The sequence below is a fragment of the Rhincodon typus genome, chromosome 17, assembly GCF_021869965.1.
Source record: "Rhincodon typus isolate 14 chromosome 17, sRhiTyp1.1, whole genome shotgun sequence".
Classification (NCBI taxonomy): domain Eukaryota; kingdom Metazoa; phylum Chordata; class Chondrichthyes; order Orectolobiformes; family Rhincodontidae; genus Rhincodon; species Rhincodon typus.
In genome coordinates, this window is record NC_063348.1 from 25676944 (window position 1) to 25702397 (window position 25454).

General features: G+C 40.4%; 1 protein-coding gene across 1 annotated transcript in view; it reads left to right on the top strand.

Moving 5' to 3' along the window:
* Positions 1 to 1650: 1650 nt before the first annotated feature.
* LOC109914917 (ecotropic viral integration site 5 ortholog-like) overlaps positions 1651 to 25454 on the top strand; it is a 136176-nt gene continuing 112372 nt past the window's right edge. Inside the window, exons 1-5 of the mRNA XM_020514527.2 lie at positions 1651 to 1685; positions 2962 to 3035; positions 15003 to 15082; positions 15230 to 15269; positions 18185 to 18265. Coding sequence (XP_020370116.2) covers positions 1682 to 1685; positions 2962 to 3035; positions 15003 to 15082; positions 15230 to 15269; positions 18185 to 18265 — 279 coding nt within the window. The 5' untranslated portion in view covers positions 1651 to 1681. The remainder of the gene's footprint in view (positions 1686 to 2961; positions 3036 to 15002; positions 15083 to 15229; positions 15270 to 18184; positions 18266 to 25454) is intronic.

Sequence of the window (25454 nt, forward strand, 5' to 3'; positions counted from 1 at the left end):
CTGGGCCATGAGGTTACAGATTGTGCTGGAGTACAATTCTGCTGCTGTTGTTGGCCCACAGTGCCTCATGGATGTCTAGTCTTGAGTTGCTAGATCTGTTTGAAGTCTGTCCCATTTAGCCTAGGGATAGTGGTGCGCAGCATGAGGGAGGTTATTCTCAATGGGAAAGCATGACTTCGTCTCCACAAGGACTGTGCGATGATCACTCTCAGTGATACTGTCATGGACAGATGCAACTGCGGCTGACAGACTGGTAAGGATGAGGTCAAGTATGTTTTTCCTCCTTGTTCGTTCCCTCACCACCTGCCGCAGACCCGGTCTAGCAGCTATGTCCTTTGGGAGCTGACCAGCCCAATCTGTAGTACTGCTGCTAAGCCACTTTTGGTGGTGGACATTTAAATCCCCCACCCAGAGTACATTTTGTGCCCTTGCCTTCCTCAGTGCTTCCTCCAAGTGTTGCTATACATGGAGGAATACTGATTTGTCAGCTGCAGGAGGACGGTATGTGCTAATCAGCAGGAGGTTTCCTTGCCCATGTTTAACCTGAAGACATGAGACTTCATGGAGTCCGGAGTCAATGTTGAGGACTCCGAGAGCAACACTCTCCCAATTGTATAACACTGTGCCGCCACCTCTGCTGGTCTGTCCTTCCGGTGGGACAGGACGTATCCAGGGATGGTTTGATGGTGTCTGGAGCATTGTCTGTAAGGTATGATTCTGTGAGCGTGACAATGTCAGGCTGTTGCTTAACTAGTCTGTGAGACAGCTCTCCCGATTTTGGCACGAGCGAGATGTTAGTGAGTAGGACTTCGCAGCATCGACAGGGCTGTTTCTGCCATTGTCTTTTCCGGTGCCTAGGTCAATGCCAGGTGATGTGTCTGGTTTCATTTCCTTGAGACTTTGTCATGATTGGTACAACTGAGTGGCACGCTAGGCCATTTTCAGAGGGCAATTGAGAGTAAACCACATTGGCGTGGGTCTGGAGTCACATCTCGGCCAGACCAGGTAAGGGTGGTGGATTTCCTTCCCTGAAGGATATTAGTGAACCACATGGGTTTTTCTGGCAATCGGCAATGATTTGTCTACAGGTAAACATCGAGGAAACATTGGCTTATAGTTTTATTAATTAAAACTCCCCTTAAACTCCACATGCACAAGTGCACATGCGAAAAAGACATGGGTGTAATGGATGCATGGAAAACTGTGAAAGTAGTTCATTTGTCTCTGAATAATCTGTAGTGATGATTCTTGTGCTGATCAAAATGCTGCTTCTCAGACTTCTTTCTCTAAATACTTTCACTGGTTTATGGGAGGCATGGGCTGGTTCATTGATTATAAAGTCTTTGACTTATTTATTAAAAGCCACAACCTACAGCAATTGCTGGAGGAAAAAAAAATCTTTTTTTCAATCTTAAAGTAGATTTTACTGCAGATAATAGAGACAGTTCCTGAGCTGCTGTCAGACTAAAAGCTTCTCACTATCTGTTTGCAGCCTCAAGCTGTTCAGCTGCCTGACAACTAATCACAATCTGTTGGCAGACAGAAGGCCTTTGTCATCGTCAAATGGTTTCTAGTCCACAAACCAACCAGCTACTTGTTGCTGGCTGAATCTCCATTTATACAAACAACTCTGCTTCAGCTTGTCTGCAAACAACACTTCAACCACTGTTTGAACAACGAGATGTGTAAGCAGTGCTTGCAATGAGTGTCAGGTTACTTGCTTTTAAAAACTACACTAATCCTTCAGTAATCGTCAGTCTTTAAAATTGTCTTTTCATAGAAAAACAACTGTCTTTATATTCGTAGTTGCATTTCATGATTTTACAGGAAGTGGAAAAATTGGTTTCAACTGCCTTGGCACAGTTCATTTCATGTTTACGTAGCAGGATACAATTGTTTCAACAATGCACAACTCCCTCATTACTGTGCTGATTTGTAAGCCTGGATTGGTTTTATATTCTAAAATGGAGCTTGAAGCCACACCATTGAAAGAATAATGATCAGAGCTAATATACCCAGGAACGCTATTTGTAGAAATTGACACTAAGAATTGGGAATACTAACTGAAAGAAAATTGTGGATGAAGGTTTTGTGATGAAATGTGGTTGTTATCGATTGTTGATTTTGTTTCTTTAATAAACATACATAGCTTCGATTATATAGCTTTCCATTCCAAAACCTAGTGGATTCCCGCTGTCAGACAAGAACATTGATGTCGTACTTTGCCAGTAGAAGGCCACATTCTGACACTGAGTCCCCTTGGACGGTCATTCTGTTCGGTTGCAAGCTGAAGTTAATAGAGATTTAGAAGAGGTCATTTGTCCACTGGATAATTGGGATTAAATTATAAATAAAATGATGCTGATAATATAAAATGATATCTAGTTTAAATGCACTTTTTGGTCCCAAAATGTTCCTGTTAGCTCCTGGCGATGGAAAATTGCTCACAATTGCCCTGCTGGGACAAAAGAGCATCTGGCCATTTGATTAGCCAGTTGACAGTTTTCAGAGGTGGGACTTCCTCCTCGATGGGGCAGGGTCCCACTTCAAACCAATTAACAGCCTAAATGCCATTGTATGGGGCAAGCTAGTCAAGAATGAACAAACTAGTGCCCCTGATTCTTTGTCAGCGTAAAATTCAGCTCATGATCTGCAAGCAATGTAGAGAGCATCATCTAAAGTGAAGTAAATTACACAGAAAAGGTGCTCGTAAAGAATTATATTAATGAGAAGGCTGTAGCACTGTCAAATTCCTTTTCCATGATTATGCTAAGGATTGAGAGGTTGTGACTCAATTTACTTTATGCAATCAGTATATTTCTCAATCGAGGAGGCATTTCCAGTGTTAGTGTGCATCTTGGTAGTTCCTTTAAAAAAAATTGTTGGCTCAGTTTTACAGTTTTGAAATATGGTAATTTTAACATATGAATTATGTACTAATGATTTTCTTTTTTTCTTCAGTTTTTGACATGAAGAAAGATCTGGAGACATTAATTGCAGAAGAAAGGGCTGAAATAATTTCCAATTATAACAAGGTACTGTGTAATTTATAAAATAGAACGAAAGAACAAACCATAGTATTGAATTTAAACTGTAACTTGAAACTGAAGAGATGTTTTTATTTTTCATCTTAACATTTTGTGCTATACATTAATCCCTCCTGTTATCATGTTTTTAAATGGATGGGGATAATTTTCATGTGAATCAGGTACACGGTGGGTAGAAAGCTGATCTTCTTATGGTTTAGAAAGCTGATAGATACCTTTCTAATCTGGAAGGGCAAAACTTGACAAGTGGGATGATTTCAAAGAGCTTATACCAACACTGTGATTAGGAGGTATAGTCATATTGCGAATGAATGGATGTTGAACTCTGGAGCAGCAGCCAACATTTTTGCAAAAGCAACAATTGTAAAGGCATTAAATATGCCAACTTTTAAGGCAAAAAAAAAACCTATGTGTCTACAATAAAAATGTTCGCCTAACCTGCTCGTATTTTTACCTTATTGCACTTGACAATTGTGCGAGTGTTAGCAGAAAGCAGCCAATACCCAAATTTTATTGTTGATGTTTGGTGAATAGCAGCCTGAATTGGTAGTATCAATGTAGGTGAGAGACTAAAATAGTGTTGCATGTTGCAGTACTTCACTTAATCCTGATTAGGCTAAGTTTATGAAGCTCCTTCAGTTTCTGGTAGAAGGTTTGTTCACTAAGATTGAAGTCCACCAGAAAACCAGTTTAGATAAAAACTCAAAATGGTGCTTTTGTTCCGAGTGCCATTTTGGTCCCTGTTTTTAAGGACAGATTGTGTAGTAGAAACTTGAAAGTAGTCTCATCCAGTCTGAGTAATTTTCATGCTAATATCTCATGACATGCAGTCCTCTATGTTGAAAAATATCTGTACTTGTTTCTCAGTAGCTTTCATTAGATCCACTTCGACAATATTTCTGCTCCCCTTCTCCTTAAATAGAGAAGACAGATAAGATTTAATTTGTTTCTATGATATTTTGTGAACTCAGTGGCGTTTTTCCAACAAACTGAGAACAGGAAGAGATGTATATGAATATTTCGGTCAATGTGTATTTCATAAAACAGTGTTCCATGACCAACCATCTTCAGTTGTTTCATCAATGACCATCTTTCCGTCATAAGGCCAGAAGTGGGGATGTTTGCAGCTGACTGCATAATGTTCAGCACCATTCACACCACCTCAGATACTGAAGCCATCCATGTCCAAACGCAGCAAGATCTAGATAGTATCCTGGTTAGCACTAACAGTGGCAAATACCATTCATGCTACACAAGTGCCAGGCAATAACCATCTCCAAGAAGAGAGAATCATACTGTTAGCCTTGGCTTTCAACAGCATTACCATTGCTGAATCACATACAATATCAAAATCCTGGGAGATACCATTAACCAGAAACAAAGTGAGCTCGCCATGTAAACACTATGGACACAAAAGCAGGTCAGAGGTTAGGAATCCTGCTGCAGGAAATTCACCTCCTGCCTGACTAAAGCATGTCCACCATCTACAAGGCATAAGTCAGATGTGTGAAGGAATACTCCCTGCTTGCCTGGATGAGTGCACCTTCAACATTCCAGAAACTTCACAACATTTGGGATAAAACAGCCCACTTGATTGCCACCCCATCCACAAACATTCAGTCCCTTCAATACCAATGCTCAGTAGCAGTAGTGCTTACCACCTACAAGATGCACTGCAGAAATTCACCAATTCACCAATTCATTTATACAGAACCTTCCAAACCCATGACTGCTAACATCTGGAGGGGAATGGGCCACAGATGTACAGAAACACCATCACTTGCAAGTTCCTCTCTGTGCCACTCATCATCCTAATTTGGAAAATATTGCCATTCCTTTAATGTCACTGGGTCAAAGTCTTGAAACGTCTTCCCCAGTGGTATTGTGGGTCTGAGTATACCAAATGAACTGCTGTAGTTCAAGAAGGCAGCTCATCACCAACTTCTCAAAAACAAGTAGAGATTGGAAATAAATGCTGGCCCAGCAAGGGATGCCCACTTCCCATGAAAGAATTTTTGAACAACCTCTGAATCTGTTCATGATGAACTAGCATTGCTGCTTTTTCAACAAATTCCTTTCTAACTGTCCAAAATTAGCTTGCTAATATCTCTTCATTTAAAAATTAAAATAAGCTTGGATGAAAAGCCAAGGCAAAGCAGCCTATTTAATTAACAAACCAACCCACTAAATTGAATATTCATTCGCTTCACCACTGGAGCACAGTGGTAACAGTATATACCATTTACAAGCATCTCACCAGCCCACCAGCTTTCATACATGCAACCTCTAACACCTGGAATAAGGGAAGCATGGGAGCACTACCATCTGCAGATTCCCAAGCAAACCAATATTATTCGGACTCGGAACTATTCTTTCATTGTCACTTAGTCAAAATCCAGGCATTCATTCCCATTCAGCAGTCTGGTAAACCAAGTGGACTGGTCAGGGCCCAGCAGAGAAGGTGTACATGATACTCTTGTCCCTTGTGGGGACATCTTAGGCTGAGGGTAATGCAGCCAAGGGCTGCATAAAAGAGACAGCATCTGCAAGGGACTGCTCCTTCAAACATAGGCCTTTTCTCTCCACTTTCATTTAAACACAGGAGAGAACCACCTAATAGTTGAAGGTACAGCTTGGAAGGCAAGTGCATGAGGTTGGCTAGCGGCTGGGATTGCTGTCAGTGGGAGACCTGGCTTTAGGGGATGTTTCTGAATATGGCTCTTGGCATTTGGGGATCGTTGTCAGTGGAGTCCAAGGAATGCTGCTTGTTAAAGGAAGACTGGATGGAGGAGGCTGTCGGGATCAGTGGTGGAAAAGATAAGGCTGCAAAGGCGAGGGTAGGAAGAAGGAGGCTGCAAGGAGGTGGAAAGAAGGTGCAAGGTGTGAGAAAAGGGAGGATGTATGGCAGAGAGAAAAAGGAGGCTCAGGGTGTAAGAATAAAAGAAGGAATCTGCAATGTTGTGAGTAAAGCTGGAGGTTGGAAACTAATGGATGGAAAAGCAGGCTACAAAGGAGATAGAGCAGTCTTTAAACTGTCAACAATGCAATGCGCAACTACCTAGGAGCCTGGAAAACCTTTAATCACCAATAAGGTAATGAATTTCTTGAAAATGAATGTGCAATCTCGAATTTAAGGCTGCTTAAGATCAGGAGCTATTATATGGGGAGAAACATAGAGGATGCTATTGTAGTCAACATTGTTGCTTGTTAAATGTACATCTGCAATTGAGTTCTAAGATGCAGCACGTAGGGTCGTAACTACAAATAAAATGTTCCAGCTTTGACTATGTGTGATGGAAATGCATTAGCTGTGACCTGACTAGTATGTGTAAGGTGTGCCTGGGGTGATGGCTTTTTTGGGGGTAGAAGTGTCTGTCATTTTGAGAAAAGTTTTTCTTAATAATGTGTCTTGTGCCAATTTAATTACCTTGTCTTTAGGAAATTAATGATTTACTTATGTAACATGGATCTAAGTTTAATGGAGGATTAATATTTGAGGACAATAATTCATCTAATTCTGTTTTTGCTTGAGTCCAAATACCCCATATGTCAACACAAATACAAGAGGTATTGTTACCAAGTGACAATGTCACCTAATGCTGCCTGGACTGGAGGGCAGGTCTTAAGAGGAAAGGTTGAGGGAGCTAGGGCTTTTCTCATTGGAGCGAAGAAGGGTGAGAGGTGACTTGATGGAGGTGTACAAGATGATGAGAGGCATAGACAGAGTGGATAGTCAGAGACTTTTTCCCAGGGCAGAAATGACTAATACGAGGGGGCATAATTTTAAGGTGATTGAAGGAAGGAGTAGGGGAGATGTCAGAGGTAGGTTCTTTGCACAGAGAGTGGTGGGTGTGTGGAATGCGCTGCCGCGGGCGTAGTGGAGTCGGATACATGAAGGATATTTAAGTGACTCTTGGATAGGCACATGGATGATAGTCAAATGTAGGGTATGCAGGCTAGTTTGATCTTAGACTAGGATAATAGGTCGGCACAACATCGTGGGCCGAAGGGCCTGTACTCTTCTATGTTCTATGTTCTCTAATAATTCAGTTAATGAGAATGAAAGTGGAGCCCCTGAAATCCAAAAAGAAATCTCCAGAAATAATAAGAGTAGTACTTGAGAAAGTATCAAGAAGAGCTCTTGAAAAAGAATTATGTTGACAAAGCACTAGGTTCAAGGAGGCAGAACAGGTTGTAAATATGAATGACTAAGTCATGTGCAATTGGCTTACAAAGTTATGGGTATAAAGTGTGTAATACTGAAAACTGAGGTTTCTGGTAGGCTTTATAGATAGAGTACAAGAGCAAAGAGTCGATGTTGAACCTGTATAAAATAGCTTGACCCTCGTGACTATGATTTTTGATTTTGGGCACCAGAAGGAACCTTTTGCAGAGGTTGTGGAAGAGATTTGCTCGAATGGCTCCAGGGATAAGGGATATTGGAGAAGCTGAGGTTGTTCTCCTAAAAAAAAAGTCAAGATATCTGAGGGGATTTGGAGGAAGTATATAAAAATATAACATGTTTAGATAGAAGATTTTAAATAGAAACTTTTAAAAAAAAAAAAAAAAGTGCTGACCTTGCCAGGGATGCATACAACCTGTGAATTGATATTCTTAAACTGCCACACATCATAAAAGATACCACCAGTGTTAAAAAGTGCAACAGAAAGTATTAGTGAAGAATCGTAGATTCACAACACGAAGAACCATGAAGTTGAATGCATTTGTGCAGAGACAAATAGGGTTTGCAGTGATTAGACTGGAAATAAAAAGAGTAATTCTGCCTTTGTGAGATGGTGTAAGTAAAATGATAGCAAACTGACAGCATATGTTACATCACAAAAATTGCCATTTCATCTAAGTCCTCATAAATATTGGAAGAGTTGTAAAATGGATTTCTGTTGCTGATACACTTAAACTTGATATGCAAGTGCGTGCGAACAGATGGATGCTGAATATTGATTATGGAGTTGAGGGTCAAGCAACAGTTATGAATCCTTACTGGAAAACTGATAGGATTCTGATCCTTATTGAGAGGGAAGAGAGTGGCAGGGAGATGTGATACCTGAAGTAGGAAAATTAGTTATTTATACTTGATAAAGTGTTAAATACACATATACACACACACTAAATTAAGCTTCAGTGTTGATTTATTTAAATAAATATTTCTGCAATGTATGAAATAAAGGAGTAGAAATAACTTTTAACAAGTGGGAACTTGCAGATGGTGGTGTGCCATGCATCTACTCCCCTTGTCCTTCTAGGTGATAGATTACACTGGTTTGGAAGGTGCTGCCATACAAGCCTTGGTGAGTTGCTGCATTTATTTATGGTACTTACTGCTGCCAGTGTGAATTAGATGACAAGGGAGTAGATATTCATGTGATTGATGGGGTGCCAATTATACAAACAGCTTTGTCCTGAATTGTATTGAGCTTCTGAATGCTGATGGCGCTGCATTCATTCAAGCAATGGAGAATATTCCATGGTACTCCTGACTTGTGCCATGTAGATGGCAGACATGCTTTGCGGAGTCAAGAAATGATTCACTTGCACAAGGATTCCTCTTTCTGACCTACTGTTGTCGCTATTGTATTTTCGTTTTATATTCATGTGAGGGTCATGGGTGTCGCTGGCTGGGCCAGCATTTATTGCCCATCCCTCATTGCCGTTGAGAAGATGGAGGTGAACTGTCGAAACGTCAGCCTTCCTGCTCCTCTGATGCTGCTTGGCCTGCTGTGTTCATCCAGCTCTACACCTTGTTATCTCAGATTCTCCAGCATCTGCAGTTCCTACTATCTCTGCTACAAGGCTATTCCAGTTTAAGTTTCTGGTCAGCGATAATCCCAGGATGTTGATGGTGGGAAGTTCAGTGATGGTAATGTGCTAAATGTCAAGGAACAATGGTTAGATTCTCATTTGTTGGAGATGGTCTATTTTTGGCAATTGTGTGGCATGACAAATCGCACAAGTAGCTCCTTCTTGAAAGTACCAGAAAGATTAGAGGAATCCAATCTCACATGATTAAATTGAGAAAAATATGTTGGTTTTCAAAAACATACCACTGTATTGCACTCACACTTTAGTCAATTCTGCAACATTGCCTAACAAACTTAGCACTACTGTTCAGTTGTTGGAGTATCACAGGAGGCTTGTGCTTTGACAACAGTTCTTCAATTTTACCAAAGCAGGAATAACTACACTTTAACTTTGGAGCCTGTATTACTGCCATGTCAATATGTTTTCTCTTTAGCTATAAAGAAACCCCAACCAGAAGAAATGCAAAGCATTTAGCAAATGTAAAGTACTTGCACGTTCACAGATTCAAATGCTGACAGAGATCATCATTTGCTACTGTTTAAGACTGTCTCTGTTTAATGAAAAGCTACTGTGTGGGATGTGTTGTGCAAAGGGCAATCAACTTTTAACATTCATCTTATGAGTGACGAGTACCAATAACGTTATTTAGAGATAGTAAGAACTGTCGATGCTGGAGTCAGAGATAACACAGTGAGGAGCACAACGGGCCAGGCAGCATCAGAGGAGCAACAAAGCTGACGTTTCGGGTCAGGACCCTTCTTCAGAAATAACGTTATTTAGTTGCACAAACTACATGTGGGTCATATTTTTGCTGTGTTGGGGTCTTGTTGAAGCAATGCATGCTTACTACCTTAATCTTTTAGTGCCATAGCTATGTACTGCCACCTTATGCAATGTTGTTTGCAAGTAGAAACTCAGATGGTCTGAGGCTATTGCATTAGATTCTGTAGGCTGCCTTCACACAGTGGACAACCACTTTTTCAATGATAATTAAAGATCATTAGCGCCATGAGTCATGACCAGGGGAAGAGGGAGCAAATGAGAGTTGAGTCCCTCGATGGAATGGGGTAGCTTCAGTGAGTCAGAATGTGGGGGAGGGGCTGTACACAGAACAGTGAGCCTTGATGTAGGCAACAGTGGTTTCATCAGAAGTACTGAGTAAAGTAGGATGTGGAGGAGTAGGGTGACCGAGCTTCAAACAGTGAGTCATAATACAGAGGCGTGTTTTCTTTTCATTAAAAAATGTTGTATAAAAGTAGATGAGTATATATCCCGATTTGCAATAGATGCCCTGTGAAGTAGCTCCAGTATTTGGATTTACTAGCAATCTAGTTAATCAAATTCTTCCCATTGATAATCATAGCTAAACAAAGCTGGAACTAACAGAAACCAGAAAATGCATTTTTTTCCCTCAATGCAGACAGTTTTGCTGGAATTTTATCATGATTAATTTCTACCTGTGTTACAATACACAACAGCTTTTGCTCACCAAGTTATTTCTAAAGTACAGAATCATGAAGAATGCTGGGTTTTATTTTAAAGAGAATGATCTTGTCTGATTATGTGGTAGTCTCCTCCTCTGATTTATTTCTTTCTGTCTCACCATCATTTAGAAAAAACTTTTTTATTTGGTTTCCTGTCCTGCTTGTTGCTACTGTTTAATTATGTATTGATCCACGCAAAAGCTGCTGTTCTGATAGGTTACATTAAACTTCAGAATTTCAGTGAAATTTGAAGTGTGTAATTGTACACTGCCTAAAACTTGATTCTAACGTTAATAACCCCATTGATTAACTGAGATAAGAATTAGAAAGGGGGTAAACATTGGCTTGCTTCTCACTTGATGTCTAGCTGTTAAATTTTTTGAACGCTAATTTATTTTGGATAGTGCTATCTATTGCTTGATCTCCCAGAGGTATTGCCAATTGGAAACTAGAGATTTCTGAGAGCCCAGGATATCCACCTGAAACAGGGAACTTGGAACTTTGGCAACATTGAATGTGCCATTTCAGGACTGATTTCAATCCCAATACATGCTTCCCTCCGTGTTTTCCAAATATAATAGAAGCTAATTAGTGGTCCTTAGAAATACCATTGGACATTGCTGACAATAAGATAAATAATTCTTTCTGGCTTATCTTAATGCAGTCATATTAATATTGCAGTCAGCGGCCAATCTCGGGCCTTCTGCTTTCATTCCCCTTTCCCGGTCGAACTTTCCTTCAAGTAGATGGACGCATTGTCTAGATGGCTGATCTTTGAGACCGGCTTGACTGGCAAACTGAACTGGATGCGAAAAATCAAAGGGAAGGTTTATAATAGGGTAACATCTTGGGAAATTGCATGTCAAAAAGGATGACAGTGCAAAGCAAAATAGAGTGATAATCCAGAAGAAAAACCCAGTGAAACTTGTGAATGACAAAAACTAGTCTGAGTTGTCTTGAATACTTCAAAATAGAGCTTCGGAGATTCATTTCCAGGTATTACTGGTGTTTCACTTTTTGCTCCCCCCCCCCCCCGGGGAATGGGATCAAAGATATTTCTAGAGAAAATTTGAATGGCACATTATGAATATTTCCCATCCAAAGCAAAACAAAAATATCCTAAAGTGAGGGGGGAATATAAAAGTTGGAGTAGAGCTTATGATCTGAAATTGAATTCCATATTGAGTTAAGAGACTATGAAGGAGCTGACTGGATGATGAACTGCTGTTCTTTGAATGTACATTGGGCTTTACCAAAACACTGCAGAATGTTGAAGACAGAGTGCAGTGGAGAATTAAATCAGCAAACTTTTGTCTGAATGGAGATGATCCACAAAGTGGTCATCTAATCTACATTTGATTTCTTCAGTGTAGAAGAGACTGAATTGTGAATAATGAATAAGAATGCTCAATTGCAACAATTACAAGAAATAGCACTGGAAACTTCACAACACATTTAAAATTCAAGATGTACTAAATTGTATATTTCCACGCCATTGATCTGAATACTATTTATTCAGAACATATTTGCACATTTTTCCAAGTTTTGAATGTTTACCAAATAAAGTCTGTGTCAACATTATGCCTGTCAATTTAAAATAACAACTGCATTCTTACCAGATGAAATCACAAATGGCTGTTTCTTTTTTTTTAAAGAATATGGTACTTGAATTTGCTGTTGTGCATAACCCAGCTAATCATAACCCAGCTAATCAAAATGTAATTGTAATTAGTCAGCAAGTTGTAGACAATGGATGTGTTTTTAACTGCACCCACTCAGTGGAATCTGTTTGGGCGATCACTTCAAAACTTCCAGTATACATACTTGCCCACAGAGACCTGGACATCCTCCAGTGGGGACCCTTTTTTTTCTCTACCCAGAGGTGTTATCACATACAACTAAGAAATTTACCACCACCAAAATCACCATTTTGTTTTGTAAAATATGAACCATCATCTGTAATCATTCATGTAGCCAATTAGATATTTACATGCAAAGCCTCTTCAAGGCAATGCAAACCATCAAAGGTGAGCGGTTGGGGGAGGGGGTGGTTGATGTGAATAAAAAGGGTAGGGGGAGGAGGAACGGGGAGAAGTTAGGGTGGGGTTCCTTTTTGTAGATATCAGGTTCAAAGACTTAGTTCGAACCCATTCATAATGTTAACTTAATAGCCTGAATACGAAGTTATGGAACCTTGCCACCGGATGAAGAGGATTTTTGTCAGAAGAGGCTAAAAAGATGTTTTACTTGTAGATTTTGAAAGAATAAAAATGTATTCCCTATGATCCCACCACCTATCTTGACTTGCTAGACTGGACAAACTTATTATGCCTCTGCCTATTTCCCCGCCAAACGGGAGAGAAAGAAGGTGGGTAGTGGGAATTAAGTGAAGCTTGAGAGTTGCACACTTTAAACCTGGGCCAGGGTGAGGGATAGAAATGAAGGGCTGAAATTGGTAGGGAAACTTAGCAGGTCTGGCAACATATAGGGAGAGAAAGTAGAGTTAACCTTTTGAGTCTAGTGACCCTTCTTCAGAACATTTTGAAATATTGAAGAATGAGCTGCAACCATATTGAAACATTGAAGATTCTTAGGGGACTTGACAGGGTATGCGTGGAAAGGTTGTGTCCCCTTTTGGGAGAGTCTAGAACCAGGGAGCATAATCTTTGAATAAGGGGTCACGCATCTAAGACAGAGTTGAGGATTTTATTTTTCTCTAAGGGTCGTGAATCTGTTGGAATTCTATGCCATTGAGGCTGGGTCATTAAGTACATTCACAATTGAGATCGTCAGTCAGGTTTTTAATCATTAGGGGAATCAAAGGTGATGGGGAAAAGGCAGGAGAATGTTATTGAGGATTACCAGATCATTCATGATCATATTGAATTGTGAAGCAGTGGCTCCGTGGTCAGCAATGCTTCTTCACAGTGCCAGGGACTCAGTTTCAATTCCACCCTTGGGCAACTGCCTGTGTGGAGTTTGCACAATCTCCCTGTGTCTGTGTGGGTTTCCTCCAGGTGCTCTGGTTTCCTTTCACAGTCTTAAAAATGTGCAGGTTAGGTGGGTTGGCCATGTTAAATTGGCCATAGTGTTCAGGGATATGTAGATTAGCCAATGGGAAATGCAGGGTTACAGGGATAGGATGCAGGGGTGGGTCTGGATGGGATGCTCTTCAGAGGGTTTGTGTGAGCTTGATGGGCTGAATGGCCTGCTTCCACACTGTAGAGATTCTATAATTCATTGAAGGATAATTACGTCAGAGTATTCATAGCTAACTTCAGCTAAAAAAAAAAAAGTGCACAGTTATCTGAGAATTGGCTGATACCTAAATTTGGACATTATGCGTTGCTGACCTTGATGTTAATGAACAAATGCATGGAAACAGCACCACTTGCATGTACCCTTCAAGTCATACATAGTGCTGACTTGGAAAAATGGGTTGAATTGTACCTTTTTTGGCTAAATGTGAGTTGTGTTGGATTTTTGGAGGATTTCTGCCACAATGCCTAATGTGGTTTCTGGCTGTAATTGACAAATCTCACTTCAATAATTACCAATTCTGCTCCTGTAGGATCCCTTGTGTCTGTTTCTGGCTTCATCTTACCATGCATTGTTTCCAGAAAAACTCCTTAAATCAGTGCATATTCGCTGAGAGACCAACATCCCTTATGACCATGCCATCTTTGAAATACCACTGTGTATCCTAACATGCATTGGCAATGTGGCATTGCCTCTCACTGGCAAAATCATGGCACAGTAATCTTGCTGCCCATGGCCCATAGCCAATATTGGTGAAACTCTCTTGCAAAAATGACCTCATTCTCTCATCTTAGTTACTGTTTAACAACCACACCACACACCTTACCCGTACATAACCAACTCGTCCAAATACCCTCCAAGTTAGAGCTAACTGTACCCACTGCTCACTGCTCACTGTACACCCTTAGCTTGTCATTGACCAGTAGGGAAACTTTGCATATTTGCAAACAATCAGACAAATTCAAAGATGAGCTTTAATTTACAAACAGCAAAAGTGGACTCAAACAAAAGCTATGTTTTATGTGTACCAGAGCAGCTTTATCCCAGGTCCCCACCTAACCCGTCTATATGAGCCTGTATCTGTCCACTTTTCCCCACCAGCCCCTGGCATACACTGCACCAACCCCACCAAAAAAGAACCTTGAAAACAGGTTGCTCCTGACTGTGATGAACCCCTGTTCTGCATTACCCTATTCCCAAACATACTTTACTGTATTTCCACCCTTACAAATCCCAGGCTCTTTCTTGGTTGCTGCTACAATTAGCATCCTACACCTCTATTTTGTTTTGCATTGTCTTTATGTGGTGCAGCATATTATTTTTATGAATTGAAGTATAATTATGGAACTTGAACACAAACTGTTAAACTGGAAAGTTTATATAAAATTAATATATAAAGTAAAATTGAGGTGTTATACTGTTGTATTCAATACGAGCTCAGAGCATTAATGAACATACACAACGTTCCTTATCTGCAGTTTGAACCCTTGGACCTGAGCAATACACCATCAGTTCCCTAACACATCAATGTGACACCTTTTGTTGTTTGCTAGAAAGTATGTTGTTCACAGTGTTTTAAATTTAAGTTAAAGACTTTTGTATATTTTAACAGGGCAGGCAAAATGGGGCCTCAATTGATCCATGGGAAGATTTCAACTTATATAAAGTTGTGGACAGATTTGGCTTTCTGCAGTAAGTTCAATAAGTTTTGAATGTTTTGAAGACTGTTTTGCATTTTTGTTAAATTATGTCAGATGCATTTATTATTCTATTTGTTATTAATGTATGTCCTGGCCTTAGTATTACTAAATTAACGACAATGTTATCATGTACTTTCAGTGAACATGAACTGCCTATGCCAACAGTATTGGAGGAAAAGGTAAAATATGTAATGGTCATCATAACAAATACTAGTTTATTATTGAACAATTCTACATTCGTCCGTACATGATAATAGATGGATAAAACTACTCTGTATTACGCACAAAATGAAATCACAGCTTTTTGCAAATGGAAATGGAAATATTGTATTTCAGTGTGAGTTTAGATGACTCAGTCTAGTGTTTCAATACATTGAAATACTACTATAGATGTTAAAAATTGGGGGATTTGATGTGCAAAGCTGTTTATCTTACCGAACTATGCACTTTAGTAACATTTACAATAGATTTAAGTTTGCTTATAGTGGTGATTTTTGCTGTTCAAACTTGCTTAACTCACCAAATTATGCATTTTAGTAACATCCAGTTTGAATGTTAATGCTTCAATTTTCACATTTACTGGATTGTCAAACCCTGCTCTGCCACTTTAAGAATAAAGCAACTTGCTCCAAGCAAGGAAGGGAAAATCAAAGGTTGTTTGAACTTAAACCCCTCCTATACATCCATCCAACAGCTGGTTCCAGAGCAAGACTCGCAGAGAACTGGAATAGATTTGTTACTTACACTAGAAGCTGAAATAGCACATCCATGTAAGCTAATAAAGTTTATAGTAGACAATTAAAGCACCAGCTGATATGTAAGAAGATGGTGTGGAACAACGAAGAATGATGATTCTATTTAGTGTAATGGAAGTCTGATATAATGTGGACGTTGGGTCCAAGAAGTGAGACTGCATTATAACTAGATCGTGTGGTAGCCATCGATGATCAAAATCATTAACTATCTTGGAAAATAGAATGTTGGTTCAGTTTATTTACTACAATGTTCATGCTCAGTGTGTTAAGGTCACAGCTCACCCACAGAAGTGTCAAATACTGTCCTGAGATCAGTCCCTTCTCTCAGAAGCCCCTGAGATTGCAAGAGAAGATTTTCAAGCAAAGGAACCATAAAGTATTGAAAATGTGCCCATGAACCCGTGCCACTGTGTGGCTTGGAAGATAAAAGAAGCTGATTTCCTTCATACATAAACTCAAACATAAAGTGCAGATGGGAAAATTTCAAAGCTATTTCTTTGTAAAAGTTGCATTTGTGAAAACACACTTACAAATATAGGCATGGGTTTCTCCCAGTTGATTGCCATTACTTCAGCAGAAGATTCCTGAAAATTCTGCATATTGTGTAACACCGTTTGTTATTTATTTGAGGTTCTGCAGATCTTCCATCAAAGTTTGGTGGACAATTGGAAGAATCCATTTAAATGTCCATTTTCAAGAAGGGCTTATTGAGTACTGGTACTCAACACACAGCATTTGTAGCTTTAAATAAATCATTTTACAGTATTTATACAAGTAACCTGATTATCATTATAGTTGCAATGTCCCTGAGCAAAACTGCAGCTGAAAAGATGAGGCTGAAAACAGGTTACCTGGCGTTGAGTTCGAATTTTAAAACTACTGCTGTTCCATTCTCCCTCAACTGACCTGGTTGGAATCAGTCATAATATTTACCTTAACTGTGAAATACGTAAATACTGAAACACATTCACTGAACCAAATAGGGATTATTTTTGGGAGCCATGAGGCACTGCCTACAAGCAAATTCGCAGCATGTTGAACCCTATTATATCCTCATACATATATTGTGGTAGGAAGATGTGAATTCTACCATAATTTAAAATAATTCCTTTCAGTAAATCTATAATAGTTATCCAACTCCAACTAAAACAGAAAAGTTTTGGGAAGGATAACACACTAATTTTCTTATCACTGACTAACTTCCTTGAAAAGGTTTAGGATTAACTCATTTTGTTGAACTATTATGTTTTTAAGAAATTTATAAATAAGTGCTTTGATATCCAGTTCATGAAGAAAATTTGATTTGGAAGAAGTTACTGTTACACACTTGGGAGACCTGCTCTTGGCTTATTTGTACTGTGTACTTTTTCAATTAATCTCTAACATTTAGGAGTAAAACAATTTATTTACCCACTGTTCATCGTTCTTTTGCCATGACGTTTGCTATCGTGTCACTCCTGTACAGCACTAGAATTTCAAAACATGGTGGAATTGAACATAAATAGCTCTTCACATCATACATGATGTTGAAATAGCTAATTTTGAAACTGAAAGACCAAGGAATCTTAGAAAAGTCATCACAGCATGTCCAATCAACATATATCAGAAAAAAACCAATTAAATGTCCAAGTATACAGTCAAAGCATTAGAATGTAAGAAGAGAAAATTGCATAAGAACATAAGAAACAATGATCAGTTAGAATGTTGATCTAGTCATTTAGCAGAATAGAACTTGTTATTACCCCTTGACTACCGTGCCCTCTTCTGATCGCTGAGACACAAGGAGATATTCAAATGGTACAGTGTGCAAAGAAAAGTCATAGAGCTGATCTCTTGTGTCTGAAGTCTGGGTTACAACAAAATAGTGAACAAACATGCATTTTTCAACCTGGAAAGGAAACGTTTGAAAGGAATTCTGGGGAGGAGTATGTGAGATACTTGAGGAAACGGAAAAGGTAAAGCTAAATATATCTTAGAAAGAGTAGAATATGTGGACATACATCCAGAAGAATAAAATATAAATTTGCATAACAACTGATGAAGATGTGGCATAGAGTTCCAGTTCAGGTAATAAGGGAGTAAGCTCTGAAATTGTTTAAGTTGCATTTGAAGCTGTAATGAGGGAGACATAGTATCTTCCCGTGTGAATAGAATAAGACCAGCTGAATGCCTTTCCTCAATAATTATCTTGTCTAGAAAATAAATTTTATATAATTATATGTAACATCATTGTCCATTGGAAGGACCTGAAATTGCAAAAACACTATACTAAAAGCTGAATAATTATTAAAATAAGCACCTGCTTTTTAATGTATGACACTTTTATTTCTGTTTTACAGCTTAAACATTTAGAGATTGAAAGAATACCAAAATGGGTCAAAATGGTTAAAAAATGGGACAAGTACAGAAACAGCGACAAGGTAACATTTATTACTTAGAAGTCAGCCTCAATGAATCTGATTTTATATGTTTAAGTTTGAAACAAAACATTCAGTTCCAAGAATAATTTTCAGAGTTCGCTCTAGAACTGACTTATACTGATGCAAATTAAATGAGTCGATTATAATTTGTTGCAGCTCCAGTATAACTGAGACATCAGCTGTTTTGGATTCCAAATTATGTGCTTCAAAGATCTTCACATGGTGATAATAAGGAGCCAGAAAACTTTAGGCATGTTTATACTGTGCAGAAACAAAACAAAACATGAAAGAGATCAGGGATAATAGTTGATCACTTTTTAAAAGCTCACAAGCAGAGTGAGGTAGCTAATGTAACATTTAGGTTGTAGTTTTCAGTTCACCTTTGGTGCCCAGACACAGTGATTTAACCTGTGCAGAAGGTGCAGAGTTATAATACTAGGAAGATACCAAATTTAAGCAATCATTGTTGTGAAAATTGGTATATCTCTTTGTAAGAATTGCAGGGATTAGAGGAAATATGGCTAAGATTTTTAAAGTGACGAACGGTGCCATCTGCCGAGACATGTTTTTGAATTGGATATGGAAGGCAAGAGTAGAAATTACACCCTAAAATCTATGAACCAAGAATTAGGTTAAATACAAGTACGTATTTGTTTTTGCTTTGAGTCATCAGCCTTTGGGGTGAAGCACCAAAAAATGTAACGATTAAAGAGTCAACGGAGTCCTTTAAAGGAGAATTTAATATTTCTCTGAAAAGAAGTTCCTGATTTAAGGAAGGTTATGAACTCTCCTGTATTTCATTGAGTCTGCAAAAAAAATTCACATTATCCTTTTTTAAATTCATTCTTGGGACATGGGCGTTGCTGGCTGGACTAGCATTTATTGTCCATCCCTGCTTGCCCTTGAGAAAGTGGTGGTAAGTGGCTTCTTGAACTGCTGGAGCCCATATTCTGTAGGTGGACCCACAATGCCATGAGAGAGGGAATTCCAGGATTTTGATCCAATGAAACTGAAGGAATGGTGATCTATTTCCAAGTCAGGATAGGAGTGAGTTGGAGGGGAACTTGCAAATGCTGCCCTTGTACTTCCAGATGGAAATGACTGGGTTTGGAAGGTGCTGTCCAAGAAACGTTAGTGAATGAGTACACACTGCTGCTACTGAACATCAGTGGCAAGGTAGTGAATGTTTGTGGATGTGGTGCCAATCAAGTGGGCTGGTTTGTCCTGCATGGTATCAAGCTTGTTGAGGAATATTGGAGCTGCACTCATCCAAGCAAATGGGGAGTATTGCATCACACTTCTGACTTGTGTTTAGTAATTGGTGGACAACTTTGGGAAGTCAGGAGGTGAATTACTTAGCGCAGCATTCCTAGCCCCTGAATTGCTGTAGTAGCCATTGTATTTATATGGCAAGTCCAGTTCAGTTTCTGGTCAATGGTACTCTGTGAATGTTAATAGTGGGGGATTCAGTGATAGTAACGCCATTGAGTGTCAAGGGATGGTGGTTAAATTGTCTGTTATTGGCAATGGTCATTGCCTGGCCCCTGTGTGGCATGAATATTACTTTTGAACACTGGTAAGAGCAATCTAGTTGATGTTGTGGTAAGCCCACCATGTGGATGTGAGTTCACTAGAAGTGTACAGTTCTTCCTTTACTTGTGCAAGACTTGGCATTTTCTATTTTTACAATAAATCTGCAAAATGATGAGGCACCTCTTGACCGTTCTCAACCCATGAAAGTGGAAGCCACTGTTACAAAGTTTTTCAGCCTAGACTCTTGTCAGTGCTTCATCTGCCCACTATCGTGAACTTCCATAGGTCAAGATTGCAGTAGGGCCTGATAGCGTAGAAAGTATCCTGCAGCTTGTTGACAACCGGGATCAATTCCCCTTTGTATTCTGCCAAGGGCTTTGCCATGTAATTTTTGCCTGGATTCTTTCATTCCAGTCAGCTGCGGGAAGTGATGCAATCTCTCAGGATGTGTGCAACTAGGGTTGGCAACATTACTTATAGGGGTAAGTTGTTAGGTAGCACAATTAGATTGAGCTGACCTATAGCAATTACTGAAACTTCATTGCTTTCAGGATTTGGAGGGGAATTTGCTAAAATCATTCCTGAATTGGCCACCGTATTTTCTGCTGTGTTTTTATTGCCTTTTTTATGAGGTAGTATGTTTGACAAATAGATGAGCAGTGTATATATACAATACAGTACAGCATAGGAACAGGCCCTTCAGACCACTAAGCCTGCGCTGATTCTTCATCCTTAATTAGACCTGCTACTTATTGCCCATGTGCTATATCTGTCCCTCTGTTCACCTTGCATTCGTGTCTATCAAGGCACACATGTAAACGTTGCTGATGTGTCTGCTCCCAGAACTGCATTTTTCAGTATATTTGTTCTCCACATATGAATATGGTGCAATAATGAATGAAACAGCCTGTGAGCCCTAAAAGTTTTTACTTGCTTTAAGTGGAAATAGAACATTAGTAGGCACTAAAGTACAAATTCTGATTTTTATTGAGCTGTATTAGAGTCAACACCTTTTTGGTAGCTGGGTGCAGATTGTAGTTTTAATGTGATATAAAAATGCAAACCATGTCACATTAATTATAGACAGTAAGGCCATGCTACCATGTTAATGATTAAAGAGTCAAAGGAGTCCTTTAAAGGAGAATTTAATGTTTCTCTGAAAGGAAATTTCTGCTTTAAAGAAGGTTATGAACTCTCCTGGATTTCCTTGAGGCCACAAAGATTAAAATTAACTTTTTTTAAAAAATTCACTCTTAGGAGATGGGCATTGCTGGCTGGACCATTTATCATTGCCTTACAATTTTTTGTCTAAGCTCAAGTCACATCGAGTTTGGTGGAGTCATTCTTGCACAAGGCTGAACAAGTGATTTTATTGTATCTTCCAACTCACCACATTAATAATCTTTAGCACCCCACTGGTGAGTATCCACCCCATCTTACAACATACCATTCCCAGAACAACTTGCCACTCACTGGATATCCACCTTAAGACAAGTATCCCTTGCTCACCTGATGGAGTGCTTGTATCGGTTGTTGGGAACTGAAGAGTGATGGCTATGAAAGGGAAGATGCACCAGGGTTCTCCGCAAGAACCTGGAGACTCTTGTTTATGGGATGCTACAGAAGAGGGCTGTCCTCTTCCTGCAGGACTAGCAGTAAAACCACCTCATGTTTGGAGATCACCACCTGCAACAGTGCCAGTGTTGAGGTTGCAGAGGATGAAACTGCAGTGCATAAGAAGATGAAATACCACCTCTGCTCTACCAGGCAAGTGTCATACTCTGTTCTCTGCTACCTCATACTCCCTCTATCTCTGCCATTCCACCCACCTCCCCTCTGTTGCATGCAACACCTGCTGTCATTTGCTCTTGTTACTGTCTCCCATCTTTCTATGCCACTAACCCTGCATCTCCTTATCACAGTGTCCTCACTCTCTTGGAACATCTAAAAACTATTGCCCCACATGAATCAACACTAATATCTGTCATCCGCTTGTATTTCACTCATTCATCCACTTTGTCATTGCAGCAGAAGACAACCCATAGCAGCAGAGCAATGCTGAGAATACCAATATTCATGTCTTCACCCTGTACGAAATGAAAAGCCTTGTCCTCCTAAGAGAGGACTGAGACCCCTTTGTGCAGGAATGTTGTTGTTATACCAAAACACTGACATTAACTAGGCAGTCAGTTTCATGCATTGAGTGCCATTTGTAATCAGTGGCCATGACATAGTTTTCCTCTTGTGTCTTATAGGTGTAACCAGTATCCCAGCTACATTGGTAGAGACCTGCCCGTCTCCACCAGAGGATACTTCCTCGACCTCTGTGGAAGACAGTGTCCAGGGTCCAGAGGAAGCATTGAAAAGTCAGCCTCATGGATCCCTACCAGCACAGATACCAGTCTGTCACCGGGGTCTGTAGCTGGTATGAGTGAGGTTCACAGGCTGCTGAGGACCTGACACCAACTGTTTCACAGACGGGCAATGCCCCAGGCTACTGGCACTTGGAGGATTGCCAGAGACCAGGCACCTGCTCAACCCACAAGCAGGAGACGACCCTGTGGTGTAAGCAGTCAGAGACTTCATTGAAATACAAAGGGAGGAGCAACAGTGGCAGACATCATGGTCCTCATTGCTGAAAAGCTGGAACAACCAGTCTGGTGACGATCAACCTGCTTCCACAGACAGGTTGGTGGTTACCATAGAAAGACGGGCCCAGTATACTAATGGCATGCTGGAGAGTCATGCACCCCTGCATTCTATCACCCTGTTGGTCCTCGAGGCTGAAAGCAGGGCAAAAGTGGGATAGGAATCCTTGACCTACAGTCCTGATACTCCAACATCATAAGGAGATAGGAAGGTGCTAGGAGACACCTAGTCCGAGGAGGAGCCGCACACATGATCCTCACCAGTTTCCATTCAGGAAGCCCTCCATTTCTATGCTGTCTGACACTCTCTGACCCTTGCCTCTGGCAAGAAGACCCTCAGCATGTCTGTCCATCCAGACTCATTCACCCATGGTGTCACCTAACTAAACTTCAGGGCTAACTGACTCCAGTACAGAACAGGCTTTCTCCACCTCATCTGGGAATGGGGAAGCTCAGTGTGGAGCAGCGGGAAGGAGAGGAGATGTAAATTGTTCTGAGGGCATGTTTAGGCCATGTCAGACAGAAATGTTAATAGTTTGGTAAGAAACATTTGTTTTTCACTATTCATGTGGTCCGTGTCTTTGTCTAAGGCCTGGATTTGATTTTGCATCCTGCAGCAACGTTCCTTGTGCAGTAATAAAGCACAGTGGTTAGGGGTCTACAATGAGCATCAATTACACCATGTGGGAGCAGTAGTAGCAAAGCATGTACATGGCATTGGCTCTCTCCGACAACTTATGACACCCCCTCCCCACAAAATTCAACATTGATGTCTGTTCAATATGCTGTGTGCACGCGAGAGTGTATATCAGGCAGTTCCCTAACAATGACAGTGCTGGGGAGGAGTCCCACTCAGAGAGGGTCAATGGACAGGGTCTGGGCATCCTGCAAGCCACTTTTTGCCAACATGTGAATACTTAATCACTGCATGCATTTACAGCCCCTATCCTCTCACATCAGCTCACTTACCTCACCCATTGTGAGTGTGTTCATGGCTGTTCCTGAACATTACGCATTTACATACTTCATCATTGAAACAACAGCAGGCAGCCTTCTGCTACTGTCTTCCTCAATGTTAATGTACTACTGCTGAGAGCCTCAACCTTACCCTCTCCTTCCCAGCTGTACATGCTGTGAACCACACAGGCTTCACACTTCCCCAGATTATCACCTATACCTATGCCCACTATTGCTTAATTTCTAAGAATAGAGACAATGGGATATTTTGCCCATCCCCTTGATTGACCTGAACTGCCTGTCTTGGCCCAGCCACCTGACTGGTGAGCCACACATGTCCCTGCATGCAGCAGACATCTGGTCGATATAGAAACAAAGACCCCTGTGCAGAGCCATTCTGACAGGACCCCGGAACATGTCTGAAGGCTAGGTCTTGTATTGGAGGCTGCCCTTGACTGACGGGTGCCTTCATGGACTTCACTGTGGTCTTCTCCCCTAATGCTTTCAGACAAGTTCCACTGCTTGCTGCAGACACAGTGTGTTTGGTGTAAATCCTGCTGCCACGAGTGTAAACTGACACTGGTGTACTACATGCTATATGCACCTTGACTGAGGACTGATGCACAGCATGACCATCTGACTGCTTCTGTGACTGTGTCAATTGTCACTGCAAGACACAACAGACAATGCAAAGCATGTAAGCTGCAAACATGCAGCTAGGTGGTAGGTGACTGCATGCTGAGAGCGCAAGGGAGCAGCCATAGCAGGCAGCCATGATGTGGACTGGGTGCTTAGCCCTGTGCAGTAACTATATCTGATGCATTTGTACACTGCTGGTTGCCAGTGTGCCTTGCTAGTCGTGCCTGTGCTTGCATGGTGCGCTGCAAAACGACTGGAAAGATGCCAGCATTGTGGCAATGGATCTGTGAAAGTCAGCTGCAAGTGTCCACGAAAGACAGGTGCATGCAGCTGCTGTTCATTGATCTGCAGGTTGGCCTTGGGCAAGCTGGAAACCATTCAGTTGAGGCAGAGAGATGTAGCTGCTGAATACGCACTCTGGTTTCCACATTGTGTTTCCCTGACAGCTAGTCTGTTTGGTAAGACCGCATCCTGAATATTAATGAGGTGAGTTGGGAGCATAAAATTGATAGGTATGTGAAGAGAAAAAGACTAGTGAAGACAAATGTAAGTCCCTTACAGTCAGAAACAGGGGAAGTTATAATGGAGAATAAAGAGATGACAGACCAAATAAATACTTTGGTTCTATCCACAAAGGAGTGCAAAAATAACATCCCAAAAATGTTGGGGATCACAGGGTCTAGTGAGAGGGACGAACTGAACAAAATCAGTATTAGTAGAGAAATGTTGGGGAAATGGATGGGATTAAAAAGGTCAGTAAATCTCCAGGGCCTGATAATCTACATATCAAGGTTCTTGACTGGCCCTAGAAATAATGGATTCATCAGTAGCCATCTCTCAAAATTCTATGGACTCTGGAACCTATGGAAAGGAGAGTAGCTAATTGAACACAACTGTTTTAAAAAAAAAAGGAGGTAGAGAGAAACAGGGATTGATAGACTAGTTACCCTGACATCAGGAGTGGAAAAAATGCGAGAGTCCATAATAAAAGATTAAATAGTAGATCACTTGGAAAACAGTGAGAGAATTGGACAGCATGGATATATGAAAGGGAAATCATGCTTGACAAATCTGCTGGACTTTCAAAGATGTAACTGGTACATTTGATAAGGGAGAACCAATTGATGTGGTGTACATGGACTTTCAGAAGACCTTTGATAAGGTCCCACATAAGGAAATAAGCATATAAAATTAAAGCACGTGGGATTAAAGTAGTGTACTGACATGTATAGAAAACTGGTTGGCAGACAGAAAACAAAAAGTAGAAATTCTTTCCGAGAGTCAGGCAGCAAGTAGAAGGGTACTTCAGGGATCAGTGTTTGGATCCCAGCTATGTTTTATGTTTCTCTATAACAAGGAGCTTAACAAGTGTTAATCTCTGTCAATTGAAAACTTGCTGCTCCCTTGTGAAA